The sequence below is a fragment of the Lithobates pipiens genome, unplaced genomic scaffold, assembly GCF_037356315.1.
Source record: "Lithobates pipiens isolate NorthernLeopardFrog02 unplaced genomic scaffold, aLitPip1_a1.2 Scaffold_16, whole genome shotgun sequence".
Taxonomy (NCBI): domain Eukaryota; kingdom Metazoa; phylum Chordata; class Amphibia; order Anura; family Ranidae; genus Lithobates; species Lithobates pipiens.
Window position 1 is genome coordinate 144,533,485 of NW_027507748.1, and position 23,749 is coordinate 144,557,233.

General features: G+C 42.0%; 1 protein-coding gene across 1 annotated transcript in view; it reads right to left on the reverse strand.

Moving 5' to 3' along the window:
• The window catches only part of SMYD4 (SET and MYND domain containing 4), a 91,689-nt gene that overhangs the window by 49,274 nt on the left and 18,666 nt on the right, over positions 1-23,749 (reverse strand). Inside the window, exons 2-4 of the mRNA XM_077480571.1 lie at positions 15,128-15,289; positions 6,285-6,429; positions 3,999-4,088 (exon numbers count right to left, since the gene is read on the reverse strand). Coding sequence (XP_077336697.1) covers positions 3,999-4,088; positions 6,285-6,429; positions 15,128-15,264 — 372 coding nt within the window. The 5' untranslated portion in view covers positions 15,265-15,289. The remainder of the gene's footprint in view (positions 1-3,998; positions 4,089-6,284; positions 6,430-15,127; positions 15,290-23,749) is intronic.

Here is a 23,749-nt window from a genome sequence, read left to right on the forward strand (position 1 = left end):
ACTGCATGTGAACCCCAGGGCCAAAATGGCACTTCCAGGCTAGCCCCGCAACATTGAAGCAGCGTCTGGGTTTGGCACTCCAATGCTAGGCTGAGAAAAGGCTGCTCTGGTCAGCTGCAATTCTAGAGACTAGCTCTAGCAGCGTGTTACAGAGGAGTCTTGATTAAAAGAGGGGGAAGGAATAATACTAACCGCAAAATAGTTAGATTTTTTTTTTCCAGCAGAGCTAAAAGAAAAGACTATTTTCTTGGGACAAGTTAAAAAAAAAAAAAAAAAAGCCTTCTGGATGTAGGAAGGTGCATTTTAAAGCTAGTTTGTGCATTTTTCTTTTTCTGTCTGCCAGTGTCCAATCCTCCTGTAGAAGACAGTATAACCTGACAATTAATGACTTCCCATGTCCCTCAATGGACACATACAGCCCAATTTGGGAGCACATGCAAAATGTGTCCCCACAGAACATGCCTTCCTAAGCGGGCACCTGGAGGAAGGAGTAGACCCTGTCGACAAGGTACTGCCAAAGAGGAGGATCGGAAATACTCTGTGCAAAGGTATTGCACAGAAGAGGGAAGTATAACCTTTTTATTTTAGCAAATAAAACCAAAATATTTACTTTAATATCACTTTAACCACTTCAATACCGGGCACTTACACACCTTCCTAGACCAATTTTCAGATTTCGGCGCTGTTGCACTTTGAATGACAATTGTGCGATCAGGCTACACTGTACCCAAACATTTTTAGCTTTCTTTTGGTGGTATTCAATCACCTCTGGGATTTTTATTTTCTGCTAAAAAAAAAAAAAAAAAAATGTTTGTTTGTTACAAAACTTTGTAAATAAGGAATTTTTCTCCTTCACTGATGAGCACAGATGGGGCTGCACTGATGGGCACTAACTGGCATCCATCAGTAACATTTAGTGTACTGTGCTGCCCATCGGTGCCGGGGGTGTCAGATTGACATCCCGCAACAACGATCGCCGCAAAGCGCACCCCTGAGGGAGAGCAGCAGCTTGATATCCTGCCGGACGTCATATGATGTCCAGTCAGGATGTTGAAAAACACTTTGCCACTGTCATTTTGCTATATGGCAGGCAGCAAGTGGTTAAATATATCTGTACAAGCTTAATTTTTTTTTATACAAGAAGCTTTGGCATAGCATAGATTTCTGACCTGTCCATTCTACATGTGGGAGCTGTAAGGAATCTTACTACAATGGATTAAGCACCTTAGGATTCAGGTAAACAGAGGACAAAAAAAAACAAAAAAGTTAATTAAAAAAAAGTTGATGGCAGAAACCAGAAACATCTTGAACAAGGCAGCAAAAAGTTGGCAAAGTGGCACGAACAAGGAATACCTAGAGCAGCGATGGCGAACCTTGGCACTCCAGATGTTTTGGAACTACATTTCCCATGATGCTCAACTACACTGCAGAGTGCCTGAGCATCAAGGGAAATGTAGTTCCAAAACATCTGGAGTGCCAAGGTTTGCCATCACTGACCTAGAGGAACATTTTGCAACAGGTCAGTAACATAATTTGATATAAAAATACTGTAGCATCTTAGAGAGTCAGAGGGGTGGATATAATAAAGGCAAATAGACTGTGGACTCTGCAAGAGCAGTTGCACGAATTTTCCTTAATATGTGTTAAAACTTCACTTTGTAAAGAAAACAGTCAGGTGCAAGGAAAATTGAAAAATAAAGTGTTATTAAAATATGGGTTTATAACAACATTTTCAAATAATTACATTCTGTTTTTATGTAGATTTTACTAGACTTGTTAGTTTTCGTTTTTTCGGAAATTCGAAATTTAAAAAAAAAAAAAAATATATAATATATATTATATATTATATATATATATATATATAATATTTCAGAATGTGTAAAATTTGTGGATTCAAAAAGATGGGAAAATCCGAAAATTAAAAAGAATGACAATCCAGAGATCCTAAATAACCAATAACTATTAACTTATAGGTATTAGAATTTCCTTTCAAATTTTGGTGTTACTGAACGTAATAAATACAAATTTATCTTAGTTACGAATTATCCGAAAGAATGGCACATCTAAACAAAATATGTTTTTATTATTAATTAATAATTTGTTACGTTTCATTCGTTTAGATTAGGCATTCGTTATTACTATTAATTCGTATTCGTTATGTTCACCAACAGCCAAATTTTAAAAGAATTTGCAATACCCAGAACTTAATAGTTTGTAATAGTTAAAGAGGGAATCTACCTACAAAAAAAAAAAAAAAAAATTTATTAAAAGCCAGCAGCTATAAATACTACAGCTGCTGACTTAATAAAATGGACACTCACCTGTCCCGGGTTCCAGCGATGCCGGAGGCCGAGGCCGATCGATCGCTCGGCTGCCGCCACCATTCTAGGTGGAGGGAATCAGGAAGTGAAGCGGCTTCACTTCCCGGTTCCCTACTGCGCATGCGCGAGTCGCGCAGCGCAATAGGAATTGTCCGCGCTGTCTCTGAGACCCGTGTGTGTCCCAGCAGACAGCGCGGCAGGACAGGAAATGGCATAGACTCCCACCTAGTTTTATGGCTTTTTTTTTATTTTATTTTTTTTAAATGGCCTGCGATCTGCTATTTTTATTGCGACATTATGGTGGACACATCGGACATTTTTGAAACGAATGTAATTTATACAGCAATCAGTTGTACACAAATGCAGATTCCCGTGTAAATGACACTGGCAGTGAAGGGGTTAACCACTAGGTGGCAGTGTAGGGGTTAAGCGTGTCCTAGGGGTGTGTGTTTTACAGATCACTGATCTCTGCTCCAATCACAGGGAGCAGAGATCAGTGTCACTGTTGCTAGGTAGAACAGGGAGATGCTTGTTTACTTTAGCTTCTCCTCGTTTTTCCCTCTCCGTGAGGCGATCGTGAGCATCCCATGGGCGTGACCCCGCCGCCTCTTAAAGGGCAACGTACAGGGAGGAGATTCTGCCTGTATGCGCCCTTCTGCCAACGTATATCGGCGTGAGGCAGTTAATTAAAAATTGCCTGTACATACGCTAGAAATGCACTTCGCTCCTAAATTTGTTTACATCGTGGCATCACTGCCAAGGTTCTCTCAAACATGGACAAAAGAACAGCTCCTTTTTAAGTTATACAGTTGAAAGGAGGACATTTTGTAGTTCAGAAGGGGAAAACTCAGGACAGGGCTAACAGAACAGTTTGGGGGTTTCAATGCAGCGTTGTCCGCTGACTACAAGATAGGAGCTCACTGAATTTCTGGCAGAATAAATAGGTATTTTTTCTATTTGCAGCACTTTTAACGATGTGGAAATGTGCACATATTGCAAAGATGTACTACATATGTTTTTGTTTATGCCCATTCATACTGTATACTTAAACATGGTTACCAGAACAGCAATACGCATATGGATGTGTGCATTAAAAACTATTAAAGTACCTTCCTTCACCTCACATAACTGAAAAGTTCTAAAATACTTTTCATGCAGAGCAAACAATATTTTTATTGCAATCTTTCTCTAGCCCAAGGGACAGAGCAATTGTGGAGAATTATAAGGACCCATAAAGTCAATTTGCACAAAATGACATCCAGCTGTTCTAGATCAGATATAGTAGCTAATGCATTTGGGAAGCAGAACAGTAAGCTGCCCACAATTAAGCCGTCTACTTTGTCACAGTAACTGCACCTTTAAGTAGAAAAGTTCATTGGAAAAAGAATTCAATTACCATGCTACCTGCAGTTTGCGAACAAGCTATTTATATACTTCTAAAAGTCTTCATAATTAAAAAATAGTTAGAGCGCTGAAAGGCTCAGTTGGAGAAATGACAGATGAACGAGGGAGACATCACGGTGTACAACAGCATGTGTGAAAAAGGAAATAAGAAAAATGACAGGCCTAAGAAAAACTGAGATCTACAGCATGGGGTTCGCAGAAATGATGATTTACATTGAAATCTAGCTCAGAACAAACCTCCAGACTGACAGCAAAGAAGTAAATAATACTCACTGCGTAATGGCAAAGGTAAAAGAGAACTGCTGATCGATTGGCAAAGCATACTGCAATTTCCTCAGTGCCAGGGCTGCCATGGGAGATAGCCTGCAGGACACACACACTCAGAGTTAGCAAAGATGCTAGGGGACGCTGGGAAACTCTTACCAAAAACACCTTTTAATAAGCTAATGCAAAATATTTTGGCACAAATTAATGAAAAATTGAACTTTGTCCCAAGCTAGAATGATTTTGAACAGCAATTACCCTGCAGAACCAGCAGGCCAATTAATGTTGGCAGACAACTGATCTTCATTTTCTATAAATGATGAAATTAACAGAAGTCATCCATAAGGCCAAGTGTGCTTCAGAAGTTTTATCTTCATTTTTTGCAGAATACATATTAGATATAGAAAAACATTGGCATTATCCTGTAATGACAGAAATCCGAAGCACTCCATTCTTCATCATGTGACTGATACTGTAAAGCAGTGGTCATCAACCTTATCCGCAGGGACCACTAACAGGCCAGGTTTCCAAGATAACTGAAATACATCACAGGTGATATCATTTGCTGCTCAGCGATTGCATTATTCTAGTCTGAATCTCCCCAAGGTAATACATAAAACCTGGCCTGTTAGTGAGCCCTGAGGACAGGGTTGAGGACCACTGCTGTAAAGGGCCATGTGGCCTGTAAATACAGCACCGTAAAAGGCATTAATGTCAGCAATGTCTTCAGACTGAAGTATCCAGACTCAGACCCAGCTTTCCACAATATACTGTACTATCCAACCAATTCTATATAGAGGTCCAGGTCACATGATGGCAAATGTAACACTTAAAGTGATTGTAAGGCTTTTTTTCTACATAACAAGCATGTTATTACTCCTCTGTGCAGTTGGTTTTGCACAGAGTTGACTAGATCCTCCTCTTCTCAGGTCCCCCTTTGCTACTCCTAGTCCCTCCCTCCTTTGAGTACCCCTCAGCCAGCAGCTTGCTACAGGGGTCACCCAAGCCAAGTCAGAGCTCTGTGTAGCCAGACACAGAGCCCCGGCCTGGCCCCGTCCCCCTCTCCCAATTGGCTGACAGGCGTGGGACCCAACAGCGCCGCTTTTATGTCCCAGCCAATCAGGAGTGTACTGGATGGCTGATGGGATCATGGACAATCGCTAGGTAATAGGGGGGTGTTGGGGAGGCTGCTACACAAGGTTTTTTTATCTTAATGCATAGAATGCATTAAGGAAAAAAACCTTCTGCCTTTACAACTCCTTTAATTCCTGGGGCTTCAACTTCGCACTTCATGATAGACCACTCTGCCCATCATTCATGTGAAGAAATCGGCTTGTCTTTGAAATCCATTATATTCTATGTAGAAATCTGCAATAAAAAGATCTGTATCTCCCTTTTTCTCTGTAGAGGGAAACAGCTGTATCTATTAGGTGGATTACAGGGGGGAAAAAAACAAAAAGGGGGTAGAAGGATTGAACACTAACTGCGTGATAAACATCTATATTTCTGCACACTTGAATACAAACTAAAATACTCTTAGCTAATTAGAATCAATGTACAGGAGGTAAAGGGTATTGTTGAAGCACATCTGTCAGGTATAAAGTGTAGGCACCTAGGAGGTGCACATATCTGCATCAACATTCAAGCTCTACTACCGTGCCCAAATACCAAGCCAAGCCTTGGCCTTGTAAAAGCTTGTGCACCCCTTTCCAGCCTTTCACATTACCAATGACAAGTAAGGTCATAGTGATGGGCCAATAGGAATGTGTAAGAGCAAGTGGGCAGGCTTCGACACTACCTGAAAAGTGTCCAAGCTTCATCAGTCAGAACAACTCAGTATTTGGGTGCAACAATGGGGCTTGGAGGCTGCTGCAAGTAATATATACACAGTTCTAGATACCTGCTCATTATGGGAATTTGTGTGCGTCAAACATTTATTCCAGCAGAAGATGCACCCAGACAAAGCAATTTCATACTGCGCAATAAACCCTGGTTGACTTCTTGGGTTAGGGCTCCTTCAAACTATGGGGTTGATTTACTAAAACTGGCAAGTGCAAAACATGGTGCGGCTGCATGGTAGCCAGCTTCTACTGGAACTACAGCTTGGTCAATTAAGCTAAAAAAAAAAAAAAAACACCAAACACTGGAAGCTGATTGGTTTCTATGGAAAGCTACGCTAGAGTTTAACTATGGGGGCTAGTGCGTGCAAACCCTCAAAGCACAATGCAGTCTGGAGTGAACAGCTTATTAGCAAAGAAACATTTCATACTTTTGCCCAGTTTCTGCAGCTTGTACCTTTGAATATAAAACCGCTGCAGCTGTGTACTGTTTTCTTCCAAACCTCTTATTTCCCTCTTCCTTGTAGAAAAGCGCAGCACGAGGTTCTTTCCCAACACTTAGATCACAACACAGTTTTTCTAGTAACTCCTCTTCTTCCTGCCTGTGGAGAGAAATTAAAGACAGGTGCTTGCACTGTGTGCGTACACATACTTTGTCCCCCACTCCTTGCAAATCCAATCCCCTCTGCTTGACTTTGACATAAGTATTACCATTTATAAAGGCTGTTCTTCACGGCATCTAAAAAACATTCCTCCCCACTGTGTACTGAATAGAAAAGAACACTTTATACTTCTCTTAATTCTAGACTTTGCTGATTTTGTTCTTGATCTATTTAAGACAGATAAAACGATTGTGAGCTCTGTATGAGAGAAAAAAAAAAAAAAAAAAAAACGTACTGACCTGTATAAGTCAATCTCCATTACAAAATGGACTGTTGGCTCTTGATCTTACAATTTTAATTGCAGGGGTGTAGATCTTGAGTAAAGCACAGTTCAGCCAAATTGGAGATCAAACTAGGATAGAATTAGTCTCTTGCTGGCTTTATACTTCTGCCAGCCTTCGGACCCCATCTCATACTGCACTGTGAACACCTTCTACAACCTGAACTGATCTCAGTAAAGTGAGCCCGTCACAGAAAAATCCTATAATTGAGACATGGTTATTTATTTTTTCGGCCAACTGCGTACTCCATCCACCACCACAGTCACAAGCTTCTAACAAGCACGTACTGACAAGCAAGAGAACCAGGTCTCCAATTCCCTTCCCCGATGCAGACTTCACTGATAAGAAAGCTGTCCAGGTACTCGAGAGATATCTTCTGCTGGATACCCCAGGATAAATAAAAAGCAATGGGGTATGCCTTACTCCATCTTTCTCATAAGCCAGAGTGGGTTTATGAATGCAAGTGAAATATGAATTTACAGCTCCAAGGCTTGATGAAATTCCTTGAACAAAAAGGGTTCAGAAGCAGGGGCCACATTTCTGATAAAACAGTTTAGGAACTGGATGCTGCCAAGGATGATGGGAGTGAATCTGGCACACAAGAATAATCTGGCAATATGCAAGCCTATTCTTTCTACCCAACACAAGCGGTAATGCAAACGGATCATCCCCACATCATCCCTACAACCCGAGCCGTGTAAATCTTTGTTTTGCTTACTGCATATAAAATGATTCATGCCGTTTCTCACTTGAACATTCTTTGTTGCGCCTTGATAATTATAAATGAATAGCCAACCATCACTTAGGACATTGTGTAGGAGGGGAGGTTTACCTAGAGAGCTTCACAGTGACAGTTTTAGTGATAAATGAGTGACTTTAAGCTGCAATTATGGTCGATAGCTGATTATAAATGACGTAATGGCATAGTCGTGTTAACATTAATTCATTTCAGCCCAGTGTTTTTTTTTTTTATAAGTGTCTGCTATGATCAGGTATGATATTTTAGTTGATTTTTGGGATATTACAGCACTATTCGATTTGTATTTTTGTGTGGGGTGAAGCTTTTTTGAGGCAGTAGTTATTCATACTTTCTGCAATTGACCGATTACAGTACAACTGGGGAATATCAGTAGGTCCTTCCTGCCATGTACCAGGCAAGTCTAGCAATATGCTCTCTAGGGGAACAATGTTTTTGGCTGGGTTACATTTTCAAATTATTTCTATTCCCAGATTGAATCTGATCCTTAAAGTGGAACTTTAGTCAGAAAACGTCCTGCTAGATCACTTCAGGCTGGCCTCTTTTGCAGGTATAGCTATGTAAACCATTAAAAATAAGTGTCTATTAGGGGTGCAACGGATCGCCATGGAAAGGCCGCTGCTTCTGCCTAACTCTGGAGAGGCAGCCATCTTTGCACATTTGGAGGCTGTTTACAATTTGATTGCTCCGTCAAATGACGATTCCTCTCCCCTGTGAACCAATCTGTACAGTGGAGGGGAGAGATCGGATGGCAGCAGCACTGTAGAGTGCCCACAGCGCTGCTCTGACAATTGCAGTCACAGCTATCCCTCCATACTCTGCAATACGCGGATATTACAGTGGGGGAGACAACGTGGATATCACAGTGTGGACTATATGGTGATGGAATTTTCACAGGTTTTTGCAAATTCAATTTGCTGATCCGAAAAATGATCCGATCTGTGACTCTGATCCGAGGAACGATCTGATTTTTTGATCCGTTGCACCCCTAGTGTCTATACCGTTTAAAATCCAGCAATACACCATTTCCCCCTGCTCTGCACATGCTCACTTGCTCTCCCATTTTAGGAATTTTTGGGGAATCTGGAGTTTGCAGAGGCCATCTGCTGAGTCTTAAAGCAGAATTAAACTCGCCTATCCTTTACAGCCAAGTAAGCTGCTTCTGTTTAACCACTAGCCGACCAGCCGCCTCAGTCATACTGTGGCAGGTTGGCTCGGCTGAGCAAATGGCCGTAGCTGTAAAGTCGCTCCTTTAAGACGTCACAGCAGGTGCTCACACACCCACCGCGTGTTTCCCCAAGCCAATGCACGTCAGGGCTGTATCGCAAAGAATGGCCTGGTCAGGAAGGGAGCAAATTCTTCCGGGGCTGAAGTGGTTAACCACTGCACCAATTACTGTATAAATCACACTGGCAGGGAAGATCGAAGGGTTAAATTTGTTCCCTGTTGGTGTTTTCTTACTGTGTGGGAAGTTGACAGGAACACAGATCGCTGTTCTTAATCACTAGGAACAGCAAAACTCCATGTTCCCCGTCAGAACGGGGATCTGCCTTGTTTACATAGGCAGATCCCCGTTCTGCCTCTCTGAAGCGTCAGCGGGTGGCCGGCGGACATTGGCTTTGCCAGGCACGTGCATTGGCTCCTCTTCTGTGCAGCGGATAGCGTGCCCACAACATCTATTGCATGAAACATACAGTTACGTTTTTTTGCACAATAGAGCCGCAGTGTATATGCAGTGGGCGGTCTTAAAGGTGGTTAACCTGCAACTGTTATGGTGCTGCACATGTAATCAGTTATGACACCAGCCATTTGATGGTTGAGAACACAATCAAATGTGACAGTTAGCAACCCCAGCATTCCAGGAACATAACTTTTTTATATTAAAAATCAATAGGTTTAGTTCCACTTTATGATTTACTGCTGTTTGGGGGCTCCGGGCTTCAGCAAAATGGCAGCCTCCAGCAAGAAGCAAGTTGTTAGGGGTAAAGTGCCGCTTTAAGCCTGGTACACACAGGCCAAACATCTTATCGTATCGGCGAGGTTAACAGAAGCCAGCTGACATTCGGCCAGTGTGTACACCAGCCTGCCCAAGTTCTGCTAAAACCAGAACCTGATCAGCTATTGGCTGCCACCGGCACTGACTGGTGTGTTCTGGTGGTAGGTTAGGGCAGTCCCAGCCAGAACACAATATCTCAGTGGGGAGATTCTCCCACACTAAAGTCCACCCCCCCCCCCCCACCCCATTTAGCCCACTGGGTTGAATGAGTGGGGAGAAAAAAAAAAAAAAAACCTGATAGTGTGTACCAGGCCTTAGATTTTCTCCCCCCTTTATAGCCAGAGAGATGCACATTCAACAGTTCCAGACAAATTATGTAGAGATGCTTTTTAGAAAGGTTATCTGGTGGCTTGGTCATGCATGCATGGCTGGCTGTAACAAAACGATAAAGCCCACCAAAAGGGGAGGGGGGGGGGATCAGGCAACACTAAAGCACAGACAGAAACAAATGCCTCACAAAGCCCTTAGATCTGGGACTTCTATGACCCAAAGGGATGAAAACTGCAACAGATGTTTCACCACTGTTAGGGGTGTCCCTTCTCTGTGGGAAATTTGGGGTAGACTTGGTGGAGTTTGTGTACCAAGTCTTGCACCCAAAAGGGCAGGCTGAATTTTGGCTTTGAAGACAAAGCTTGGGAAGAGTGGTGAGACACTTTGCTTAGAGGAGGAAGAGGCTCCCGAGAAAAAGGTTCGGGAATCTTCCGTTGTCAAAGGGCGGCTCCTGTGACCTATTTAATGAACTTCTCATGTGCATCACCAAAGAGATGGCCTTCTACAAAAAGCAAACAAGCGAGTAGTCTTTTACAAGCAGCTTCAGCTGTAGAAGCTTTTAGCCATAAAATTCTCAGTTATAGTTGTAAACCCCTTTACAACCACTTTAAACTACAGGCAAGATTATAAATTAGGCTTACCTGTAGCTGCACTGGACATCGCCTAAACCTGTACGGTTTAGGAGATATCCCTGTACTTAAATGTGCCAACGTCATGCGGCACATGCGCACTTAAGCCAACTGAAGCAATGGCACGTACGTGCCATTGCTTCAGTTGTACTGTGCCATTCCCAGCGGCTCACACACATGAGCGGGAGTGACGTCATTGCGGCTCCAGCCAATCACAGCAGCGGAGCCGCGATACCCGGAACTAACCTCAGGGATAGATGTTGCTGGCCAGAGGGGGGAGACTAGGACAGCTGTGGGGGGCTTCGTTCTCGGGTAAGCGATTCATAATGCATACTAGCTCATTATGCCTTCATCTTGCAGGGTGTTTTTTTTTCCCCAGAAGGGTTTACAACCACTTTAATGGACAGAAAATATTCACTCAGGAAATGTGTGTCATGATTTGTTTTAGATCATCACACAGACAAAGTAGGACAGAAGACAATATTTGGAAATATTCTGCCAGAACTGGGCACTGGAATACAGGATCCTGGAGATTGTTCACTGCCCTACCACAATTAGCTGCAGTTTGACAAACAAAATTTGCAACTATAGCCTGTTGAAGGGCTGAACCTGCAAGAAGCGGCCTTTAAGAGTGCCTCAAATTTTCTGTATGCAGGATCGGTAAAATGAACGAACATCTTCTATAGAGACAATAAGTTGATTTAGGAGTGGAAATCTTTTTAGAAGTACTCAAATTGTCCATTGTATTTTCGAATGGAGAATGTCTGTCTTTTTTAGATTTCACAGGTCTTTTAGTACCTAGGGGGCATGTTGAGATGGAGTAGTAAGTAACAAGTGTAACTATGCTGAGGCTTTTGCCTTATGCTTTTGCATAAGTGACCATGTCTACACTGGCAAGTATTTTGCATGAAGCTATAGTATCAAATGTAAAGGAGCCTGCGGGTGACATCTTTCACAGCCTTGTCTAGCACCGTCTCCAGGGCCTATTCTTTCTCCATGGTTACTACCGATTCTAGAGTGGGCATGTTCAATTCCAACTCAGGTAGAGAAGGTGATGGAGAAGAAGCCTGGTGCTTTAGAGTTCTGGACAGTTAAATGGCTGTAATAAGGCAGTTACCGGTCAGAGAAATCTGACTTTGTCAGAGAGGTCACTAGTATTGAATGCAGAGACTGGTGTAAAAACGGGTCCTGCTCCAGTGAAAGGGAAACATTGTAAAAACCTTTGGCAGAGAGTGTTTGCCTCAGTTTATGTGGTTCCCTTGTGTCTGGTTTCTGCCATTGCCATCAGTGAGGGTGTAACTCTGGAAAGAAGGGTGTGAAAATGGAGTAATCGTGTCCATAGAAGGATACACAGTAACCCAGGTGTCAATGGTCCTATAGCAAAGTCCTTGTGGCAGGAGGAAGTGTCCAAGTACCTTATAAGTGCTCTGGTGGAGGAATTTGTTTTAAAATTGGGATGTAACTTAATTATCCACCTGAGACTAAGCTCTGAATGTTGGAATTTTTACTGCCAAGTTTGAAAGACCTGATAAGTGAATAAACTTATGCAGGCCATTACACTGACCAGAGGTTTCAGGAAAGAAATTTGATTCCTCAAAACACAGACCGTGTTTACAGTGGAATCCATCCTACCAAGCTAGTGATTATTGCTAGCGGCTATACCTGCAGCTAGCGATAGACTCAAGTAAAATCCGGAAGGCTGGTCGCACCCAAGTTGATTAACTTGGTACATTTTAGACTGCCCATACATGGTTCGAATCTCGGCCGGTTCCTGCTGAACCGACAGAGATTCAAACAGTCTATGGCCGGCCTTAAGCACTATCCTGGGTTCTTAATGGTCTTACACAAAGAATACTAATCAGGGGGACACCTAAAAGTGTTCTGCAATTAACAGATACTAAGCCTCATACTTTAAAGGTGTAAAGCTACAGTATCGGTCTAACAATCACTATGAATCGGTCCTAGCTTTCCATATCGCTGGTCCTTATATGGGTCCAGGCTTCAAGGTGGGTATACTATCCTGAGGGGTTTTTATTGCCTAGGAATGGACCACTGGTCTGGAGCTGTATAGCACCCTGTGGCTAGCTACACTTTTTGCGCTCAGCAATTGCTGCATTACTGATCAGTTACATCCTGAATGTGGATATAACATGTTAGGAAAGATGAACTTTTCCATTAAGAAATAAAAGTTATATCAGGAGTTGGCCGCCAATTAGAACACCCGATTGAGTCAGAAGGATAACATATCTGGGGGGTTTTCTGGACTCAAAGTGTATGTAAGCCAGGTATCACTGAATGGCAACCCATGGCATGGACCTACTGACTGTTCTCTCTGGACAGGATGCATTTCTGATAAATGAATACAAGTCACATTGGTGTATACAGCATATAGTAACTACGGCACATGCTCTGGGTGTGATCAGCAGCTAGCTGCCACGCCACATTCTCCTGCCCTCCCCCCATTACCATTACTCTCCCTGTTGATCAGCAATAACCAATCATGTACTTGTCAACATGCACAAATTGGGAAGCTGCCACCCTTGATCCAGACACTGATGTGCAGTGGGGGAGCAGTGGTGTGATGAGGTGACAAAGGAAAGTGATGTAAAGGGGGCTATATGATATGAAAGAACGGGCTACTGAAAATGTGAAGAGGAGCTTTTTAAAAGCGGTAGTAAACCCGCTGACACTTTCTACACCTGTAAGGCAAAAGGCACCGCATACTAGCCCATTATTAAATACTTGCCTTAGAACGAGGCGTCAGTATCTCACCTGGTCCACTCAGAGGTAGATGACATCTTGGCTCAGTGTGTCTTCCGGGTATGCGTGGGAGTGATAACATCACGGCTCCAACCACTCAGCGCCGGAGCCTCAATGTCGTCACTCCCGCACATGCATGCTGGAGACTTATTTCCAGCAAGGTCCAGCATCTGCCAGGCTTTCAGCCAAGAATCCCCTATGCACATGCGCCTCTGCAGTCAGCAGCTCTTTGCAGGGGGAATATCTCCTAAACCGTACAGGTTTAGGAGATTTTTTTTTTTTTGCCTACAGGTAAGCATTATATAGGCTTACCTGTAGGTAAAAGTTACATTTTTGACTATACAACCACTTTAAATCAATACCCTTGATATAAACCCCCAAAACCCTAATGAAGTTCTCTTACTAGCTCCCTTTTGGTCTGTTAGAGTGTAAGCCCTTATCTGTGCTATGGGGATAAGGAAATGGGGAGTTGTTCAGTAATTCTACAACAGTTCCTTTCCTAGCGTGACAATGCTGCGCCTCCATAGTTGCAGAAAAGTGATTGACATTTGCCACCCGAAGAAAACAAATGTGAAACTAGTAGGATCACCAGATAAATATAAGTAAAAAAAAACTATATACACATCATGTAGGTTCCCCATTGAAAATGTCACCTATGACGAAACGTGTCTGGGAGGGCATGCAGTAACATCACCACGCTACAGGAGAGGACGGGGTCCCGAACTTGCCAGCCGGCTTTATTTTTAATGCGAATTGATATAAAAAAAAAAATGTATTAAAATATATGAATGGTATTGCACTATGGGCAGTCGCTTTTCTATTTGAATCTGCGTACTGCCATTTAAAGCATAAAACTATCCTGTGGAACATCAAGGTGGCTTCCTGGGTATGAGGTCTCGTTCCTGTGAGATACAAGGACCCCTGGTATAACCTAAAGGCTGCGGCTGGGTCATATCTAAATGTTGTTTACACTTGGCCATCTGGTAAGCACAATCTTTTCGGTGGTCAGGCACTAATATATATATATATATATATATATATATATATATATATATATATATATATATATATATATATATATATATATATATATATATATATATATATATATATATATATATATATATATATTCACCGTGGTGTTAACACAAGAGCAACCAGTGTGGACATTTTTTTATCCTATATTTCTTTAGTGTTTGATTAATATTTGGCGCAGCTTCATATATGTTTTCTTGTCATTATGCGTGTATCCCACGTTTGACCTTAGAGCAGTAATTTTCTTTTGTATATAATGCAGCCACCATAACCTAGGGCTAGTAAGCTGCAATATATTCAATTTTTCTTCATGGGTTTAGGGTTCCTGCTTTCATTTTCTGTGTTGTGGTAAATTGGTAGTTTCTATGACTGTCTGTAAATTATTCTTTTATCCCTGGCTAACGCAAAACTGTTGCTTTGCGTACTTGTGCTGCCTTCCTCTGGACCAGCACAGTTATTGGAAGGCTGAACTACATGGATATGATATCGCTAGTAATGTTACAATTGATGGTGCCGTTCTTTTCATATACAATATGCTCAATTTTACAATATAAAAACAATTTGTTACCAAAATGCAAAATATATATATATATATCCTCTTGATTAAGAGGCAGAAACAGCTGTTCACGGAAAAAGTAGTCAATGGAGCAAATAATTCATACAGATGAGAACTTTCAACAACTAATAATGAGCTTTAACCATGAAACTCATTAGCAAAATAATACATGGCCAATAAACAAGCACATAAAAGTCAGGGAAGCATGTTAAAAAACACTATGTCACCCATTAAGTGATACTGGCATGTGTTCTCAATCACAGCCATCTTTTAGTATCATAGATAATTACTTACTGAAGCTGTGATGAACAAGCCATGAAGCTATCCATAAGACTTGAGGTTGCAGAAAACTTTGCTTTTTCACCCTGTGAAAGTTGTGACCACTTCCTGCTTGCACAGTCCTGCCATTCCAGCAAAGGGAGCTCCATCATGGATATAATCAAATCTGGAACTGTACTGTGGGAGAAGTTTAAATATTAGTATAAAAAGCCCTTGGGTTACACAAAAAGGGGGGGGGGGGGGAATGAGGGGTTTCACCTAAAGTTAAAAAACGTAAACGCATGCAAACCAAGAGCCATGGCCAAGGGTCTATGTTGAAGGGCTTGGCAATCCCATACAAGTCTATAGATATCCAAACCCTGACGTGGAAATACAGGTTGGAAGGAAGCCTACAGCAGGTCAAAATCCACCTTTGAAATGTTTTTCCGATCATGCAAAATTCATTAACAGTTGCCATTGACCCTAAAAAGTCAATTAAAACACCATGCCCCGGCAGCTTAAAACTCAGCACCAATTCGTTTGGTACAAGGGAATTGATTACTGCTCAGAATTCCACCAATTGCAGTGCCACTTTAAGGCTACTTTGACACTGGGACAGTGGGTCTGTTAGTGTTAAAGCGCTGCTAGTTTGAGTGGTGCTTTGTGGCCGCTAGCGGGGTGCTTTTAACCCCCAAGAAGAGGCTGAAAAGGTGTTAAAAGCGCCTATGTTGCAGCCACTCGGGCTTCCACACCGGGGAGGCATGAGAGGCAGTTTTCAGTCGCTTTACAGGTGCTATTTTTAGAGCTAAAACACCTGAAAACTGCCTCAGGGTAAAAGGGGTTCAAGGCTGGGTTCACACTGAGGAACAGAGCGGCTCACAGCAGGGGTCTGGTGAGTTTCCATTCACCATTTCAGCCTGAATGTTTGGCTGAATGCAGACCTGAATTGGACTAGAAAACACAGTACCCCAGAGATGTGCGAGCTGGCTTCATAGAGCAATGTCAAACTAAAAGTAAAATGAACAAAAAAAAAAAAAAAAAAAAAAAAAAAAAATTTTTAAAAAACGCCCCTGTCCCCATGTGCTCGCATGCAGAAGCGAATGCATACATAAGTCACGCCCACATATGAAAACGTGTGTTCAAACCACACATGAGGTATCGCTGCGAACCGTAGAGCGAGAGCAATAATTTTGGCCCTAGACCTCCTCTAACTCAAAACATGTAACCAGTAAAAATTTCAAGCGTCGCCTAAGGGGATTTTTACATAGAGAAGTTTGGCGCCATTCCACGAGTGTGTGCAATTTTAAATGGTGACATGTTAGCTATCCATTTACTCGGCACAACTTCATCTTTCACATTATGAAAAAACATTGGGCTAACTTTACTTTTAAGCACAACATTTTTTATTTATTTATTTTTTTTATTTATTTTTTTTTAACAAAAAAAAGCATTTGAAAAATTGCTGCGCAAATACCGTGCAAGATAAAAAGTTGCAATGACCACCATTGTATTCTCTAGGGTCTTTGCAGAAAACTAAAAAAAAAAAAAAAAAAAAAAACACACATATATAATGTTTTCGGTTTCTATGTAATGTTCTAGCAAATAAATGATTTTTACATGTAGGAGAGAAATGTCAGAATTGGCCTGGGTGCTCCAGAACGCCTGATGGTGTTCCCTGCATGTTGGGCCTCTGTATGTGGCCACGCTGTGTAAAAGTCTCACACATGTGATATCGCCATACAAAAAAGGGAAAAAAAATAAAAAAATCTGGATTTTGCAAAGAATTGTGGGAAAAAATTACAACTTCAAAAAAACTCATTATGCCTCTTACCAAATACCTTGGAAGGTCTTCTTTCCAAAAAGGGGTCATTTGGGGGGGTATTTGTACTTTTCTGGCATGTTAGGGTCTCAAGAAATGATAGGCCGTCAGTAATTCAAGTGTGATCAATTTTCTGATATTGGCACCATAGCTTTTGGACTCTAACTTTCACAAAGACCAAATAATATCCACCAATTTGTTCTTATTTTTACCGAAGATATGTAGTAGTATAAATTTTGGGCAAAAATTAAAGAAAATATACTAATCTGCTAAATTTTATAACAGAAACGAATAAAAATTCATATTTATTTATTTTTTAAACAGAATTTTCGGTCTTTTATAGCACAAAAAATAAAAAACCCAACGGTGATTAAATACCAGCAAAAGAAGCTCTATGTGTGTGGGGAAAAAAAAAAAAAAAAACATTTCATATGGGTACAGTGTTGCATGACTGAGCAATTGTCAAAATGTGGGAGCACCGAAAGCTGAAAATTGGTCTGGTTATTAACCGGTTTCCGACCGGCGCATGCCAATGTACGTCGGCAGAAAGGCACGGGCAAGCATATTGGCATACAGGTATGTCCAACCTTCAATGCCGCCCTGCCATCGCAAGCACGCCACCAGCGGCGCACTAGCGTGCCAGTCGGGACCCCCGTGAGTCCGGTCGCGGGTCCCACGGACTCAATCGCTGAGGGCATACCCGCGATCGTCTCACGGGGCGGCTGAATGGAGGAAATGCTGTGTAAACAGTATTTCACCATTCTGCCTAGCAACTAGTGATGCTGATCTCTGCTCCATGTGATTGGAGCAGAGATCAGTGTTAACTAAATGAAAGCCCAGCCCCCCCCACAGTTAGTAACACACCCCTAGGAACACTTAACCCCTACACTGCCACCCACTGGTTAACCCCTTCACTGCCAGTGTCATTTACACAGGAATCACTGCATTTATATAGCAGTGATTACTGTATAAATGACAATGGTCCCAAAAGATGTGTCAAAAATGTCCGATGTGTCCGCCGCAAAGTCGCAGTCACAAAAAAATAAAAAATAAAGTGTGGTGTCTAATTTAGTTAATATGTAAAGTTTTAAAAAAGACAATTTATTCTTAAATCTCTATATGCAGTGGTAAAAATAACCAAGTATATGGTTAGGGAGCAAAATATCTAATCCACTCTAAGAATAACAGACAGAAGAGATATACTGTATATATTAGAGTGGATATATACTATTAGAAGAGATGCACTGTATATACTATTAGAGGAGAGAATGTATATACTAGAGAGATATACTGTATATACTATTAAAGGGTCAATCTGGTAAATATCAGACTCATTAACTTTAACCCCATTTTGTTACTGGCCGATTAATCAATGAAAATATTAATTGATTAATTTCATAATCGATTAGTTGTTTCAGCCCTAACATGATCTGTACTGAGGTTTAGAAAAAAAAACCCACACACACTTGCAATCAAGAGCACTCCCTCAGCCACCCTTAAACATCCTTGATCCGGCCCCTTGGGAACCCACAAAACTGGAAAGTGTAGAGGTGCAGAGTTCTGGTCCTTGAAGAAATCAGTTTTGATAATTTACTGAACAATGCATACTGATTGATCAATTGGCATAAGGGGGGGGGGGTGCGAAGAAGATAGGCATTTTTTCCTTTTTTGCAAAAAAATGCCTAAGAAAGAATGTGCATTTATTATTTTTTCCCGTAGCAATCTGGAAAACATTGCACCCACCACAATCAGTAGATCGTGGGTGGGATGAAGGTTTCTGCACACTTGTCCTCCGGCTTTCAGCCCATACCTCTGTAAGGACATGTCAGACTACGTGAGAGCTCAGAGGGGGACCGGAGGATGACAAAGTGGGACCAGTGGAGCATGGAGGAGATGGAGGCAAGTCACAAGCTGCATCTGAAGGCAGGCAACGTGGCAAGTGACAAGTTGCATCTGGCGGCAAACTCCGATCTCCCACTGACTGAATTATGGTGAGTTTAACTATTTCATTTTATATTACAATGTAATATAGAAATAATGGGCATCAATCATCCGGACACCATATCAACCATGGTGTGGTAATGATTGAAGCGTTAACAGCAGCCATTGCCCCAACAAATCGGCCGTTGATAATGCGACCCCCCCAGATAATGACAATTTTCTTACACAAAATGGCTCCTGGTGCCAAATAAGGTTGAGGACGGCTGCTTTAACCACTTGAGGACCTCTGAGATTTGTTGTTTACAAGTTAAAAACTTTTTGTAAGAAAATGCCAGTCATTGCAATACTTTATCACACCATATTTGTGCAGTGGTCTTACACACTTTTGGGAAAAAAAACAACACTTTTTTTAATTCAAAAAAGTGTAAAGTTAGCCCTTTTTTTATATATTGTGAAAGAAGTTACGCAGAGTTAATTGATACCAAAACATGTCATGCACCAAAATTGCGCCTGCTCGTGGAATGGCAACAAACTTTTAGCCTTAAAACTTCTACAGGTTGCATGTTTTGAGTTACAAAGGAGGTCTCGGGCTAGAATTATTGCTTTTGCGCTACCAATCGTGGTGATACCTCACATGTGTGGTTTCAAATGTGGGTGCTGCTCACGTATGCGTTTGCTTCTGCATGAGAGCTCGGTAGGACGGGGCACGTTTAAACTTTTTATTTTTCTTATTTTACCTTTTATTTTTACACTGTTCTTTAATAAAATAAAAAAATAAATAAACTGCGTCACCTTTATTCCTATCATAAGGAATGTAAACATCCCTTGTAATAGAAAAAAAGCATGTTGGGACCTCTTAAATATGAGATCTGGGGTCAAAAAACCTCAGATCTCAAAAAAATATAATTCTCTCAAATGACAAAAATGTCCCTTTAAGAGCTATGGGCGGAAGTGATGTTTTGACGTCACTTCTGCCCTGCATTGGTATGGAGACGAGTTCCCCTTACTTGTCTCCATACCCAACACAGAGGAGTATCCGATTACCTCTGCCATTGGCTCCGGTAAGCGGCAGAGGGCACCGAAGAGCGGGGCTCCCTCTCATGCTGCCAATAAAAGTAATCTTGTGGCGAATCCACCACAGAGACCACTATTAATCGGAAACTGGACCACCCACTGAAGAGGATACCAGGGTTATGGCAGCCAGCTGCTGCAATAACAAAGATATCCCTTTTCAAAGAGAGGACATAGAGTGCAGCGGTTCAGAAGTGGTTAAATGAATTGCAAGAGGCAGAATTTTTTGTTTTCCAATCTTAATGCATTCTATGCAAAAAATAAAATAAAAAAAATCTATGTGTAGCAACCCCCTCCCCCCCTGCACCGCATCTAATTACGTACCAGAGACCCTTCTCTCACCAGCGCCCATGATCCCTTGAGCCATCCAGGACACTCCTCCCGATTGGCTGACTGACTTTGACAGCTGCGGGAGCCAATTAGGGAAGAGAGGGGGTGGGGCCAGGTTGGGGCTCTGTGTCTGAATGGATACACAGAGCTCTGACTGCTTGGGTGGCCCCTGTAGCAAGCTGCTGGCTGAGGGGCACTCAAAGGAAGGAGGGGCTAGGAGCAGCAAAGAGGGATCCGAAAAGAGGAGTATCCAGGCCGGTCTGTGCAAATCCAAATGCACAGAGGTGACGAGAAAAAAAAAAAAGCTTCTACAATCACTTTAAGCCAAGAATGGCATTTGCTATGTAAACACCCACTGATTTTCTGCAGATTTTTTCCCTTCAGATTTACCAAAAACCATACAAGATGAGGTCAAACCTGGAGTTTCAGTTTGTATGCAATCAGGCAGGCCCTTGCACTACATGGTTTTGGTAAATCTGAAGACAAAAATCAGAAGAAAATCTGATAGCCCTAAATGCAATGTATGAGCCACCTAACTATGAACTGCATCACATACAGTATGTGTTCAAAATCAATCTTCACTTTAACGGCCTGCATCTACAGATCATTCTGTATGGGGGGGGGTCTCTGGACATTATTGCTAAATTTGTTCTACCTGTGTCAGGTAGCAGCCATCCAAAAAGTTTTCCCTATTGTCTTGTAACCCTTCCTTTTCCTCCAATGGATACAAAATTGTATATAGAATTTTTGTAATCACTGTAAAACCCTTTTCTCTGAAGTTCATTGACGCACACAGCAACTTCACCTTGACCTTAGGGTTATAATCGCCCCTTTAGGAGAGGACTAGGCAGAACATGTTAAAAACAGCAAAACTGCACAGCTCCGCCCAGGGGGTGGTCCTACTGGCTATAACCCCTCACGCTGCATCCAGCAGCTCAGTTCGTCAAAAGCAGTACAAACAAATAGGAGGGGTGGGTACTGTGTCCGTCAAACCTTCAGAGAAAAGGATTTTACAGCGAGTACAAAAATCCCATTTTCTCTTTCGTTCATTGAAAGACAGCATCATGACCTTAGGGACATCCCCAAGCAGTGTCAAAAAACAAGGAGTGGTATGGTCCCAATGGGAGCCAGGTCCTTCAACTAGTGGCAGAAGGAAAAAAAAAAAAAAAAAAAAAAAAAACCTGGAGCTGCAGGTTGCAGAGTGAGGGGTTATAGCCAGTAAGACCACCCCCTGGGCGGTACTGTGCAGTTTTGCCATTTTTAAAGCGGGGTTCCACCGCCATTTTTTTTTCCGTCTTAATCGCACCAAGTAAGTTTTCTAATTATGTGACTTACTTGTATATTTTCGAAAAGTGTCTTGCTGCCGTTTTTCGCTCGTTTAAAGCCTTTATAAAAAAAAAAAAACATCTGACGTTTTCCATTTTGCCTGTGGGCATGTGAAGCCCACAGGCATGGTCTTCCGGGACAATGTGCTGTCCCAGCATGCACCACCCGTATAATCTCGGATCTCCTGGGCGCCGCACAGACTCCTGGGAAATTGAAAAAATGATCCCAGGAGCCCGTGCGGCCAACAGGAAGAGCTGACCTGCAGCCCCGCGAAGAAGAAGAAAGAAGAAAGAAGAAGAAAGAAGAAGAAGAAAGAAGACATCAGCAAGGTAAGGGGGATATCCAGCGATTAGGGAACCAGATCATCACATAGGCATAAGAGTAGGAATTCGGATGGAGCTTCGCTTTAACATGTTCTGCCTAGTCCTCATCTAAAGGGGCGAAATAACCCTTAGGTTAAGATGAAGATGCTGCGTCCGTCAATGAAATCATATAAACTTGATGTCACCCACTGTGAACACCGGGCCGATATAAATAGAGTCCTGTCACCTTGGAAAATTTGCTTCCAGGCACTTGCTGCTTGCAGTGCACTTTGCATGGACCACTGAATTGGGCGCTTCCTGGAAGTAAATAACCTCCCCAAATATATTTATAGAGGTTTTAGAGAATAAAGAAACCTGCAACTGCACAAGAAAAAAAAAAAAAAAAAAAGAGTAAACACATGGGTTTGCCTCACAGGGCAATATGGTATCCACATATATAAAATTCACATATGAAAACAGTTGACTTATGCCGCGTACACCCGAGCGGCTTTACCATCTGAATAAACTCTGAAGGTTTTTCTGACGGAATTCCGCTGAAACTGTCATGCGTACACACGATCACACCAAAGTCCAATCCTCTAGAAAACGTTCAATAGCCAGTAGCTTCCGTCTCATACTTGCTTCAGAGCATGCATCATTTTTGGTCCGTCGGAACAGCATACAGATGAGCCGTTTTCCCTGATAGGAATTGGTTCCAGCCGGAAACATTTATAACACGTTCTATTTCTAGGTCAGTCAGAATTTTTTTTTTTTTTTTTTTTTTTTTTATAAAAAAGTCCAATGGAGGCACACACACGATGGGAATATATGATGAAAAGCTTCCGGACTTTTTCGGTCGGACATTCTGCTCGTGTGTATGTGGCATTAGAAAAAATAAAAAAAAAACCACATACAACACAGGTTTCTTCACAGCGGACTCCAATACAAGTCTTAGTACATTCTTGTTTTGAAGACACAAGTACAATGATATCTATATATCTCTTTCATATTAGGTTTCCTGCAAGACCCGCTCCTAGACAAAGTGATCTACAAATAATGCATCCAAATTTTAGTTGGATTGCGCATTTAAAACCTAGCTTTTGGCACTATTGGCAGCAGTGTTCATTTCGTCAACGAAAACATCTTTGTTAAACTTTTCCTCAGTGCCTTTAACCGTGATGAAAACTAAAACGAAAAGTACACCACACTTATGTCCACTGACAAAAATAAATTGCTTTTCATTAATGAACGAAAACTGGCAAAAAAAAAAAAAATTGTCAGGCAGGGATTTCTACCCTCATGAACTTCGGATTGGGAAAGAAGCAGCGCCAATCTAAGTGCAGTATGTGAAGCAAAAAGTACCAGTTACTTACCGGTAACTGTCTTTCTGGGAAATCTTCCAGGACGGCACACCTGAGAGATGAGAGGCTCCTCCCTACAGAAAACACAATCAATCGACAGCTGTTATAAGTCCCCACCCTTCCCCTTGATCCTCAGTTTGTAGAGAAGTAACTCCTGAACCAGGTTCACAAGGGAAATCATTCCTCATAGGTACTCACCTTCTAGTGTTCTAGAATTTTCCCTCCTCCAACGGGCGGGAAGTAGGCTTGCCGTCCTGGAAGATTTCCCAGAAAGACAGTTACCGGTAAGTAACTGGTACTTTTCTCAAGTCATCTTCCAGGACGGCACACCTGAGAGGATAAACAAGTACCTCAGGCCTACCTTAGGGTGGGGCCACTGCAAAACCCTCTTGGCGAACCTTGGCTCTGCAGTGAGCTTTACCTCCACTCCATACGCTCATATGCTTGATGAAGGCATGTTAGCTGGATCATGCGGCTGATCTGCAGGTCTGCTCCACAGATGTTCCTG